Source organism: Anastrepha obliqua, chromosome 1 (genome assembly GCF_027943255.1).
Source record: "Anastrepha obliqua isolate idAnaObli1 chromosome 1, idAnaObli1_1.0, whole genome shotgun sequence".
In the NCBI taxonomy this organism is placed as follows: Eukaryota; Metazoa; Arthropoda; class Insecta; order Diptera; family Tephritidae; genus Anastrepha; species Anastrepha obliqua.
In genome coordinates this window covers 64595105-64607731 of record NC_072892.1, presented here as the reverse complement: position 1 = coordinate 64607731, position 12627 = coordinate 64595105, and the positions used below count along the sequence as shown (strand labels likewise).

General features: G+C 39.4%; 1 protein-coding gene across 1 annotated transcript in view; it reads right to left on the bottom strand.

Annotated features, from left to right (window-relative positions):
* Window positions 1-446: 446 nt before the first annotated feature.
* The window catches only part of LOC129253359 (uncharacterized), a 39090-nt gene continuing 26909 nt past the window's right edge, over window positions 447-12627 (bottom strand). The window contains exons 4-5 of the mRNA XM_054891709.1: window positions 6204-6352; window positions 447-506 (exon numbers count right to left, since the gene is read on the bottom strand). Coding sequence (XP_054747684.1) covers window positions 447-506; window positions 6204-6352 — 209 coding nt within the window. The remainder of the gene's footprint in view (window positions 507-6203; window positions 6353-12627) is intronic.

Below are 12627 nucleotides of genomic sequence, written 5' to 3'. Positions count from 1 at the left end.
CACCCCTTACTTCGAGAAAATACAACAAACATACCTACCTACTCGTTCTAGAATTTAAATATCATAAAGTTGGCCCTGTAGTATAAAGTTTCTCATTTTAATTTGTTTCACTTGCAAACAAATACTGTAGCTATAGAAATTACTCATCTTCGCCTTTTATTATCCCAATTATTAACAATAATTCTGTCAAGGCAACTCGATGAGCACATTAATACATACATACACACATATTTATGGATTTGTGTATCGGTATGCCAATACTAAAAATTACAATTAGCGTCGTTAATACTCTGCTGTTTTATTACGCCATATTAATTTTTACAATATTTGCAAAATTATTGAAGAGAAATTCGCAAAGAATGAGAAAGCCTGACGATTTTTTGGAATTTGAGTCACCTTGCAAAATGCAGCCGTATATTATTTACGGCCGTTCTCTCAACTTCCTCTTACGGTGAATCTAACGAAGCAGTCAAATCAATCCGTTGATGCGATGTGTTCGATTTGGGCTTTGGATTTAAATACATATTTATTATTAGGTGCGTTTCAGTATACAATTTTTGAAGTACCATAAGCCCGCTTTTACCTTCCGGAGTAGCTTTTATTTCGCGCCATTTCAACAGTTATAGACTTAAGACTGCCATCAATTGTTTGTGGTGCGAAAGCTCACTCTATTTTGTAAAACCGTTACCTTTTTCCAAGAAGCTGCACTTTGACTAGTCTTTTCGGCGTTTCATAATGATAAGACACCAGTCGAAAATAAGCTTCTGAAGAGATAGAAGGTGCTGATTGTTGTTTTGGATGACTTTAATTATAATTTTAAATTAATTTAGGGGTTCAATATTATCACAAGAGGAGCGTGAACAAATTTTGGCCTACAAGGATTCAGGCTTGTCAATCAAATTAATTGCGAAAAAAAAAACAGGCAGAAGTCGTTGTGTTATCCGGAATTTTTTACGGAGTCCTGAGAATTACAACATTTTGAAGCCCGTTGGAAGAAAATTATCACTATCAAGTCGAGAACAGCAAGCAATCATAAGAAAAGCTTCCAACTCGACTAAGTCTTGCGCCAACTTTGCCGCTCTTGTTCAAAATAAGGTTTCAAAAACAACAGTTGGGCGCACATTACAGAGGTGCAATCATTCAAAATTATCAAAAATAAGAAAAGGACCCCATCTTCTGTCACGGCACAAGCTAGCGCTTCTTCAGTATGCAGAAAAACACCTAGACACCAACTGGGACACAGTAAGATTTTTGGAATATTTTTAATGTTGCCCAATTTCATATTATTTTTAAAAAGGTTATATTTTCGGATGAAAAAAATGGAACCTTGTTGGACCCGCTGGTTTTGAAATTATTGGAAAGATTTGCCCCCTCTTATTTCCCATGCGCAACTTCGGTGCAGGTTCTGTTATGGTTTGCGGTGCGTTTACATCGAAAGCAACCCTTGATATACAGTTTACATCAACGCGAATGAACAGTGGGGACTAAAAAAATGTTTTGAAAAAAAGTCTCCTTCCTTTTATTCAGGATAATCGGAAAGTGCCCTTCGTTTTTCAGCAAGACAACGCCCGAATCCACATAAGCAGGAAAACAAGACAGTATTTGGCCGACTGTTTCATAAAAACTATGGACTGGGCGGCGTGTTCTCTGCATCTAAACCCAATAAAAAACATTTGGGGTATATTAGTCAGAAGAGCTTACGCTAAAAATCGCCAATTTGACAACACCAACGAGCTTCAAGCGGCAATTAAGGCAGAATGGGCTTCTCTGGATATAAATTTACTTAAAAAGTTAGCAGAATCGATGAAAAAAAAAGTTATTTTGTGTCGCTAAAGCAAATGCTGCTTCCATAGAATACTAAAATATTCTAGACGACAGAAAAAAATTCGAAAAAAGTATACTTTTGTTAAACGATCACTTTACTTAAACAGTGTCTTATCATTTTGAAACGCCTGGAAATACGTTTTTGCTAAACATTTTCTTTATGTATTAAAAAAAGTTCTAAATTTTGTTACTTTAATCGATGTATAAAATTTTCATTTTCCTCTGAAGGCTACAAATTAAAATACTTTGAAAAATTAGGGGTGTCTTATGATTATGAAACGCACCTTATTTGTGGAGAGCGTCTTGATATTGTTCCACAATTGGAGGGACAGTTTTAATCTGACTCCGAACGACAGATGTTTCTATGAGGAGCTTTTTCATGGCAGAAATACATTCGGAGGTTTGCCATGGCCTGCCGAGGGGCAACTGCTATTAGAAAAAATTTGCCTATTAAATATTTGATATTCATGCACGGATATATAAACTCACTCACTCCCGAAATGGTAATCAAGGAACCAACCCATTTGTCAACAGCGGCCTAATACAACAACAAAAATCATATAACGCAAATTTTCAAACTTAGTGATTTTTTTTTATATTCATGAAAATTTTCAGGTTTTTAACCAAATACCATACATACTCGAGTTTTTTATATAAAACAAAATGCCCCACATCATCGAAATCAGCAGTATTTTGTAGACATTTGAAACTTGTATTTTGTACGGCATGCCCCAAAAATTCTGAGAAAGAAAGTTGCATATACCTTCTACTCAAATATGAACGAGACGTTATCAATAAAACGGTCCGCGGATGACATATGGCAAAAATAAATTTTTTGTTTTTTGGTAGGACTGTTATAAGCTTACATGGCAAATTTCAGCGTGATATGTCACATAGTTTGTTTTCTGTGCTACTGTAAACAAGTCAAGCTCGAGTGTGTTCTTCGAATTTAACGATGGAAATTCAAGTTGAACAAAGAATTTGTTTGAAATTTTGTTATTCCAACAAAATTTCGGCTTCAGACGCCTTAAAAATGTTGCAGACAATCTATGGAGACTCTTCTCTATCGCGTGCACGTGTTTTCCAGTGGTACAAATCGTTCAAAGAGGGCCGTACATCGGTTGAAAACTTGCCTCATGAACGTCGTCCAGCAACATCAGTAAACGACGAAAACATCGGAAAAGTAAAGGAAATTGTGCTTGAAAATCGCGCAAATCGCAAAATCGGTTAACGCTGAATATTATTTAGACGTTTTAAAGCGTTTGCGCGAAAACATTCGTCTTAAAAGGAAGGAATTGTGGGACAACAAGTCATGGTTCTTGCATCACGATAATGCACCAGCTCATACCTCACGTCTTCTTCGCGATTATTTGAACAAAAATAATGTTAATATCGTTCCGCAAGCACCGTATTCGCCTGATATGGCTCCATGTGACTTTTTCCTGTTTCCCAAGCTCAAGTTGCCGCTCCTTGGAAAACATTTTGAGACAATTGAAGTCATAAAAGAGCAGCACAGAAAACAAACTATGTGACATATCACGCTGAAATTTGCCATGTAAGCTTATAACAGTCCTACCAAAAAACAAAAAATTTATTTTTGCCATATGTCATCCGCGGACCGTTTTATTGATAACGTCTCGTTCATATTTGAGCAGAAGATATCTTAATATGGAAATCCACGAGCTCCACGTGAAATTTTTGATTTAGCACAGCTTTTTTAGCTTTATCTATGGAAGGTGTATACGAGGGGTGCGACTTAATTCATTGAAGAAATCCTTTTTGTTTTTTTGCACGCATTTTTAAGGGCAGAGTTGGGATGACCAAATTACGGTGCAGTTGCGGCCAACATTTAAAAGCGATTACCTACCTTTAAAAAATATATCTCGTGAATGGTTCTACACAAAAATCACAAAGATTTCCCAATTAATTTGAATTTTCGTTGTTTTATTTCAAATTAAAATGCAATTTAGAGATAAATTGATCACCCTTTACTTATGTGAGATTCGAAAAACAATGGCGATGACTGTATGTCTATATGCACATGGTGTATGTATGTATTAGGGATGTCAATCTCTACGTTTTTTTTTTTGAAATCCCAAGATAGTTGAGTAAATTTTTTTTCACCAGATCCTTTCACTTTTCATCATCATCTTTGGTAAAGAAAAAGCTTTATTTGCAACATTGGTTGAGCTTTACGCGTTTGCAATATCTTTTTAGAAAAAAACTGGGTTTACATTAGGCGGAGAATTGTGTTTTAGAGTGCGAAAAAGTAGCAGCACAAAATTCCCGTTACACCCAGTAGTTAACATGAGGAATAAAATGCAAAGAGGGTTAATAGAAAGCCGTATGATATGCCAGTGGTTTTGATTAAGGAAATTAATAAACGGTGCTTTTTTAGCTATTATCTTTTTAAACAGTTAGTTTAAACAGCTGACGCACGTTTCGTGTTTTGTTTCACTGTCAAACATCTTTAATTTGGTCTATAATTTAACCATGAATCGTCTTACAAACGAACAACGCTTGCAAATCATTGAATTTTATTATAAAAATGCGTGTTCTGTTAAGAAAGTTTAAAGTCGAAAAATTGTGTTCAGCGACGAAGCTCATTTTTGGATCAATGGGTACGTAAATAAGCAGAATTGTCGATTTTGGAGTGAAGATCAGTCAGAAGAACTGCAAGAGCTACCAATGTATCCAGAAAAGATCACAGTTTGGTGCGGTTTATGGGCTGGAGGTGTCATTGGACCGTACTTCTTCAAAGATGCTGCGAATCGTAACGTAACTGTGAATGGTGAGTGCTACCGTGAATTGATATCCAACTTTTGTTTGCCCAAAATGCAAGAGCTTGACTTGCATGACATGTGGTTTGAGCAAGACGGTGCCACATATAACCCTTTGGGGACGGAGCCGTTCGACGGGTGAGCGTCGCTGAGGACGAGAGCTATTGGAGTACGCAGTAAAGAAAATAAATACGTTCAACGTTATTAAAACTAAGGCTTTATTTAACGCAAGAAAAAATTGTTCATGAAATCAAAAAATAATTATAAACAAACTGCTATCACTGCCAATGTTGAAATGCCTGAGTGGATTCCTTATTGCACGGATTTCACTTTCACTTCACGAAGTAATGCCGTCATCTTATCAGATTCAAAGTAATATTCGTCAGAGCTGTCACTATCTAACGTATCATCTCTAGATCGCTTAGCCATCGTGCGTGGGATAAAATATAAAATATATAAAAATCCTGCTGGTTCCTCTGGCAGTGACACGGGGAGATTGAATCGAAAAACTGAAATTCGTTCTGACTTTACCGTCGTCTCACATCGTAAGTTTACATTATAAGGAAGATAAGACTTCGTCGCTAATGGCCCCTAATGTCTGTGAATGAAAAAGTGACTATTTTACTATACCTATGCGTATCTTATCGCTTAGAACAACAGACGTCGCGAGCCTTGCAGCTACGAACTAATTTGGGCGGCTATATACCGAAACTCGTCCCCACAAGGTTAGTACAGTCAACAAGAGTTGAAGCAGAGTGGTGTTTCTCATCTGCTGGTTTTATGTGCAATAAATTTTGGTCTCGCTTGGAGGATAACACTCTAAACTGTAATACGCTAATATATTTAAAATACAACAAACTCCAAACGACGTTTAATTTCGGAATAGTCCCAGGATCCCAAAAGTACAAAATGAGATCTCGAAAATTCCGGGATCAGCAAAGTCCCGAAACGCAATATTTTACACACAATTCGCTAATGTATTTCAAATACAAAAAACTACGTTTAATTTCAGAACCGTCCCGTGATCCCGAAATTACAAAATGAGTTCCCGAAAGTTTCGGGATCAATAACATCCGAAAAATTTGCATCCCTACTACATACATTTCCCGCACGCTTATGTACTTCAATTCATTAGAGTCTAAACACAATTAAAAACACTTCCCAATGGAAAATTGATATTGAAGTCTATTAATATTTCTGAGCGATTTCCGTCTAATTACAAGCAGAATTTCAGTAGTTTACTTGAAATGACAAAAAATAAAACAAACGAACCCAGAATGAAAATTAGATCAGCATTACTCAAATGCTAGAACAAAAGTCAACAACAATTTTGAGCGAAAGCAATCGATAAAAGTATCGCCTTTGCATAACCGACAAGGCACACATACAAAAGTACGCATGAGCCAGTATATGGGTAACAAAATTTCTATATGAAAATACTAATTAGCAAACGAGTTTCCATGCCTTGGTAACCATCAAAGTCTCAAGGCTTTTTAAGCGCCGAGTACAGTTAAGCTGCCCAGTATAGTTGCTCGTAATTGGAGGTTGAAAGCTTATTATTATGTCTGTAGGTAAATCATCTATGGGCTGCGCACTTACCTGTTCAATGTCGAAATCCCATTCCGGCGAGGGTGAACGTACCGAACGTTCTGTTGGTGGTGTGCCCTGCGCCGGTGAACCTTGCGGTTCCTCGGGGATGACAGCGAAACGCCCACGTTGCAATATGGGCGAAATTGCACCATAATTAGCTGGAATGTAAAAATGGAACACAAAGAGTAATCGGTCAGTGAGTTGTATGAGAGAATAAAGTAAAGGATTTTTTAGATAAAATCAAACAATTTTATAGACTTTTTAAGTGTTTATGAGTTACTGCAGGTTGTGTGGGAGTGAGTACTGCAATGCGTTAGGGTAAATTATAAAAATACAATGGTTAGGTTGAACATTCTCGTCGATTCTCGTCTCATCGGTCATAATTGATTGCATACTTATAAGCGCAACGTTTTTCGTTAAGTCAAGCGAGGCTAAGTAATACGATTTCGGTGTCGCCAGTAACTGGGCATGATGCCCAGTATACAGAGAGAGTATGAACTATATTCAGCAAGAGTCTCTTACTACAGTCATGGTAGGTAAGGTACGGTACGGTGCACTAGACAGAGCTAGTTTCCTGGGGTGGCTGCCCTTGGCAGGAAAAAATGCGAGTGATTCCGGTAACGTAGAACCGGCTGCTATGGACAAAATGACGCAAACGCTATGTGGCAGACGCTAAATGGCATTCAAAGGGAGACACTTACGTCTTTTCTAAACTCCCAACCTCTGAATGCCATCATCGAAGTACATTGAAGAGCTTTATAGATGAAGAGCAGACTAAACTCCTACCTATCCAGAATTGACCCCGACATACCCAACATATGTCCAGCATGTGAAGGCACTCCGCACGATACTAGCCACTTTTTCACATGTCCCATCAAAACTACGCACCTAACACCCCTTTCATTCTGGACCCAAGATGTCGAAACCGCAAGTTTCTTGGGCGTACCACTAGATGAGCTAGACGAAGACGACCAGTAACTACATTACTCTGAGAGGGTTTAGTAAGATGCTAAACAACAACAACAACACCTTTATGAACTCTGGCTCCCGGAGTATCGTTATCGGAATACAAACACTACCCATCGCAGACGAAAAGCTCCAGCTGACTTGTGAGATTCTGGTTACTGTAGCAGGTTAAACTTCTACTGAAACAGAATCGATCTGCCCAGCATGTGATTAAGGTGTCTTACAGGACTCTAATTAACTCTTAACTTGCTTTCATAAGCACTCTCATCCAGCATCTCTTTCCTTCTGGTGCCATCCTGTTGAAATGGCCCTTTTCTTGTGCCTGCCGTTGGATGAGCTCGACGACAACGACCGATGATTTTACAAAACTGGGTAAGCAGTTTACAATGCTACAACAACAAAGAAGTTTTCCACCTTTCGATGACACCATTGAGAAAAATTTCACACCAAACTATTTAGGAGGATAGAGACACCATAGATTTTTAGTGCTCCAAATACGGCAATTTTACTAATTAACGAAGCCTCTTAACCAAAAGTCTGCCTCATAACTAAAAAAAATTTCTTTCTAAGGCCAGGGTCATCCGCCAATTGCTCTGAAACCCAATTATCGAACACCCAATCTAGTCTATGGTCGTTGAGCTTTAGTTTTTGAGTTATGTTAATTAAACTTTGTTGGGATGGAAACCAAGGTCTGGACGCAAAATCAGCTAAGTTGATGTCACTCAAAGACCCAGCTTCTGTAGAATGGACTGCCTTAGATTCTCTCGCGCACTACCTCGAACGCCAACACTATTCTCTAACGATCTTACGTTTCTCCGACATGAAGATACTTCTTCATCGACCTTTGCGGTTGTCCAAATTTATGGATAAAGTGCCGAATTGTTAAGTCTGCAGGGTGGAACTAATATATTTTGTTTAAATCGGTTCAATTGCTGGCTTACGCGAACGACATAGACATAATCGCATCCTCACTGAGGAGTTTGGAAGAAGCCTTCGTAAATATTGAAAGGACTCTGTGAGTCAAATACTAAAAATCGGTGACTATGGTTTCGAAATAGTGAAGGAATTTAAATATTTTGGAGTAATTATTAAATATGACAACAAAATATTCTGCAGAAATCGGCCACAGAATTCTAGTAGCCAACCGCTGCTATTTTTCGCTGCGTCAATACCTAAAGAGTCGCTTCTTAGACAGAAAAGCAAAGATTTCACTGTATCGCTCAATTATAATTTCCATCTGCTATACGGTAGTGAAACGTGGACACTCAAAGATGCGGATAAACAGAAGCTGCTGATTTTCGAGAGGAGAGTTCGGTGGAAAATGCGATAAAGGCGAGTGGCGCAAGCGCTACAATCATGAACTCGAAAAACTATAGTATATGCGAACCCATCTGTGATAACCACAATCATGATCACATATTGCGGTCGAACACGGATTACCCACCTGAAAAATACTCTTTAGTAAATGCCACAGACAGAGAAGAAGCGGCCGCCTGTCGCTTAGATGGATTGGCGGTGTAGAATAAGATGCAGGCTTACGAGTATTGGGATTTCGGGCATGGAGCACACAGGCACGAAACCGAGGCAATTGGAGGCATATGCTACAGCAGGCGAAGACCCGACCAGGGTTGTCCAGCCAACAATGATGATGATAATGGTATTTCGTAGTCATTCCTATCGTTTTCCTAAATTCCTATACCTTTTAATTTTCTAAATTCGGCATAATCGTGAAATCTTTTAACATTTAGCCCTAACTAGAAGATAAATAATTTAATTGTCCTTGGTTGATTTGATAGTTTGCTTTCGCTCGTGATTTTCGTGACTATCAGTCTGTATTGCATCGCTGTAGAGAATTGGGAGTGAGGCACGTAAGACTGATTTGCTTGTAGATAGCAATAATATTCTTCGATGGCTTGCGGGTGTAGCTACTGTGGCCGAAAATATGCAATTTATTTTTTTTTAAGCCAGAATGCTCCAGACGTCATTGATCTTAATAACTCAATATTTTGTTCACCAATTTGATGAGAATTTTCACCAAAGACCCATATAACTCAGCAATTGATAGCAAACAATCATTATTTTTCAGGCAAGAAAAATTGAATTGATTTCAAAATCAAGATTTTAACTAAAATTTTTAGAGGGTTACTGACTTGTTGAATCCTAATAAGACCTCAGAAGAACTTTACCACGCTATTTATCCGGCTTGGATATGCAAAAACCATAATTTATTATATTTGAGGTTATGCAACATCATGAGCACTGTTTTTGAAGTGAAACTTCTTAGGCGTCGATGGACGAGCGAGAATGGACGGTAAAATTTCAAGGCCATGCAACGTTTTGGGCATTTTTGTTCCGCGAGAGAGAAACAAGATATAAAGTAGAGGAAAAGGAGAGAGAGAGAGCTATACCTTGTATATATCTTAGATACACTTTAGGCTTTTTTTCCTGAGTTTTTCCTTGTGATTGCTAATTTCTAGTGAGAAATAACACTGCCTACTTTTTGGCGCTTTTTTGTTGGAGCAAACTTGTAGGAAATATATTTTTGGAGCTTACTTTTTGGCGTTATACAATATTTCCTTGGTGCCTACTGTCTTGGGCGTTTTTTAGTCCCAATTTTTTGGCGTTTTTTTTTTCGGTGCCTATTTTTTGGCGCTTATTTTCGTTTCCTGGCTAGTGCTTACTATTAAGTGCGTACTATAAAGTGCTATCCATTCCGGCGTCGAATTTATTGGCATTGCCTTGCGGTAATTTGTGCCGTTGCTACGATCCTGGAATCGTTGCGTTTGTGCGGGTGATAAACGCTCGGACTACTGCGCGTTGTTGCCACGGTTTGTTTCCGGCATTTACTTACACCGGTCGACCCTCTATAGTGTCGCAGAGGAGTGAGTGAGCATGATCTGTCAATTAGCTTGTTTTTGGCATTTAATTTATGAGTCAACTGCAGGTTTGCTCTGCGATTTTCACTATGGGTAAAAATATCGAACAAAGAATTTATCTTAAATTTTCCGTGTTTGAACGGGATTACATGTGCCGAATCGTTGAAAATGTTGAAGAAAGTCTATGGCAAGTGTGCTTTATCAAAACCACGGGTATACGAGTGGCATAAGGCTTTTGCAGGGGGCCGAGAAGTCGTGGAAAATTTGCTCCACCGCGTGAAAACATCGACAAAGTCAAGGAAATGATGCTGGAAAGCCATCATTTAAATTTGAGGGAGGTAACACGTGACCTTAGCATATCAATTCGCAACATTTTACACCACCAATTGGACATGAGACGCGTGGCTGCTCGACTCGTTCCCAGAGAATTGAATTTCTTCCAAATCGGAATCATCGGGAGAAGGTGGCTGTAGGCATGCTCGAGCAAGTGAATTCGGACCCAACGTTTATCCAGCGTATCATAACAGGTGTTGAGACGTAGGTATATAACTTTGACATGCAAACCAGTTAACAGGCGACTGAATGGCGCTATCCACATGAGCCGAAACCCAAAAAACCACGTCTAAGTCGGTCAAAAGTGAAAGTTGTGCTACTCGTTTTCTTTGATATCTGGCGTTGTGCACTCGGAATTCATTCCAAATGGTTCTACGGTTGTTGTTGTTGTTGTTGAAGTGGTTGAGTATTTGCACTGAAATAGTCCTAATTAGTGACCAGCACCGTTTTGCTACCACTGTCCTCGTGTGATGAAGTTTTTTTTTTTTTTTGATCTAAGTCAGATAGTAAATTCTTCATCTCGATGTCTGAGATCTCATTAATTTGCTTCAAGAAAGGCTTACCAAAGGATCGGAGTCGTGCTCTAGGCAGCTTTGGACATTCACATAAGTGCATAAGTCTTTTCCAAGACTTTCCTTCGCCCCTTCTGCTTCACAGCTTCTGCAGATAAGATTAAAGGGTAGGTTGAGTCTAGCTGCATAATCCCCTACTTTCCAATGACCTGTAAGGGCTGCAGTGATTCGTGACATGTTTGGCCGAGAGCATCCTAACAGATCATTCGTCCTTTGGATTTTGTATGACGGCCATTTGTTTTTTGTTGTAATACATGTATGTAGTTAATTGCTTCCATCTTCTTTCGGCTAATGCATGATAGTGTGAAGCAATGGATGCTTTTAATGTGTTGAGTGGGGTGGAGACTGCCACTGCCTCTGCTATTTCTAGTGTCGAACCTTTTCTTGCTAGCTCATCCGCTACCTCATTACCACGTATGTTCCTATGACCGGGAACCCATATCAGAGTGATTTCAAGCTACGGTAAATAAAGAATATTATTTGGAAGTTATGCGACGTTTGAGAGAGAATGTGCGTAGAAAACGTCCCAATTTGTGGAAAGAAAACGCACCATCTCACGAGGCTCATATTGTGAACACTTTTTGACCAAAAACTCGACAAATATCATCGAACAACCACAGGGGGCTAGTGACTTTTTTTCCCCCAAAACTTAAATTTCCAATTCCCAGACGCCGCTAGAGGGCATTAAGGAGAATTCGCTGAAGCTGAAGAAGATCTCTTCGAACGCGTTTAAAAGGTACTTTGATGACTGGACTAATAGTTGGCATAAGTGTATTGCTTCGAATGGAGCCTATTTTGAAGGCGAAAAAAAAACATTTTGATGATTAAACAATTATTTTGCATATTACTTAAGAATTCACAGTATTTTTTTGACAGAATGTATTACACCGTTTTCTGCTTGCTTGTTTAATTGCTACGCCTCAACCATAAATACAGGGTTTGATTCAAAAGTAATGAGCCTTCACGCGCGGAGCGTCTGCCAAGCGATCAACCGAATCGTTTGGTGGGGGAAAATGATCGTTGGACCTTCCCCTTCCACTAGAAACCGGTCCCAGTTCGCTGGCAACAGCGGTGCAGTCAACATCACTCCGCGCGTGAAAGCTGTTTTAAAAGTGTGTTATGGTTTTGCAGTGGCGAAAATGCAGCGATCGTTGGAGCAACGTTACTCGATCAAATTTTGCGTAAAGCTAAAGAAAACGAGTACCGAAACCATTGGGCTACTCAAGGCGGCTTACGGGGACCAATCTCTGTCCAGTGCCCAGGTAAAACGGTGGCACAAGTCGTTGAAACCCGGCTTCGGCGCGACCTCATCAACAATTGGACCCTTCATCACGACAATGCACCGGCGCACACCGTCTTCCTCTGCACCTCTGCATTAGCCAAGATGGGGGTTCCGGTGCTTCCCTACCCTCCCTACAGCCTAGACCTGTCCCCTCCGGACTTCATCTTGTTCCCGCGCCTGAAAAGAAAGCTGAAGGGGAGGCGTTTCGACTCCATCGAGGCGATCCAAAAAACTGTGACAGCCGAATTGAACGCGATTCCGGCGGATGAGTTTAAAAAATGTTCCCTGCAGTGGAAGGACCGCTACCAGCGGTGTATTGACGCTCAAGGGTCCTATTTTAAAGAATATTTGTTGTATAAGCCAAAAGGTTTAATAAAACTGCTTAAAAAAATAAGGCTCATTAC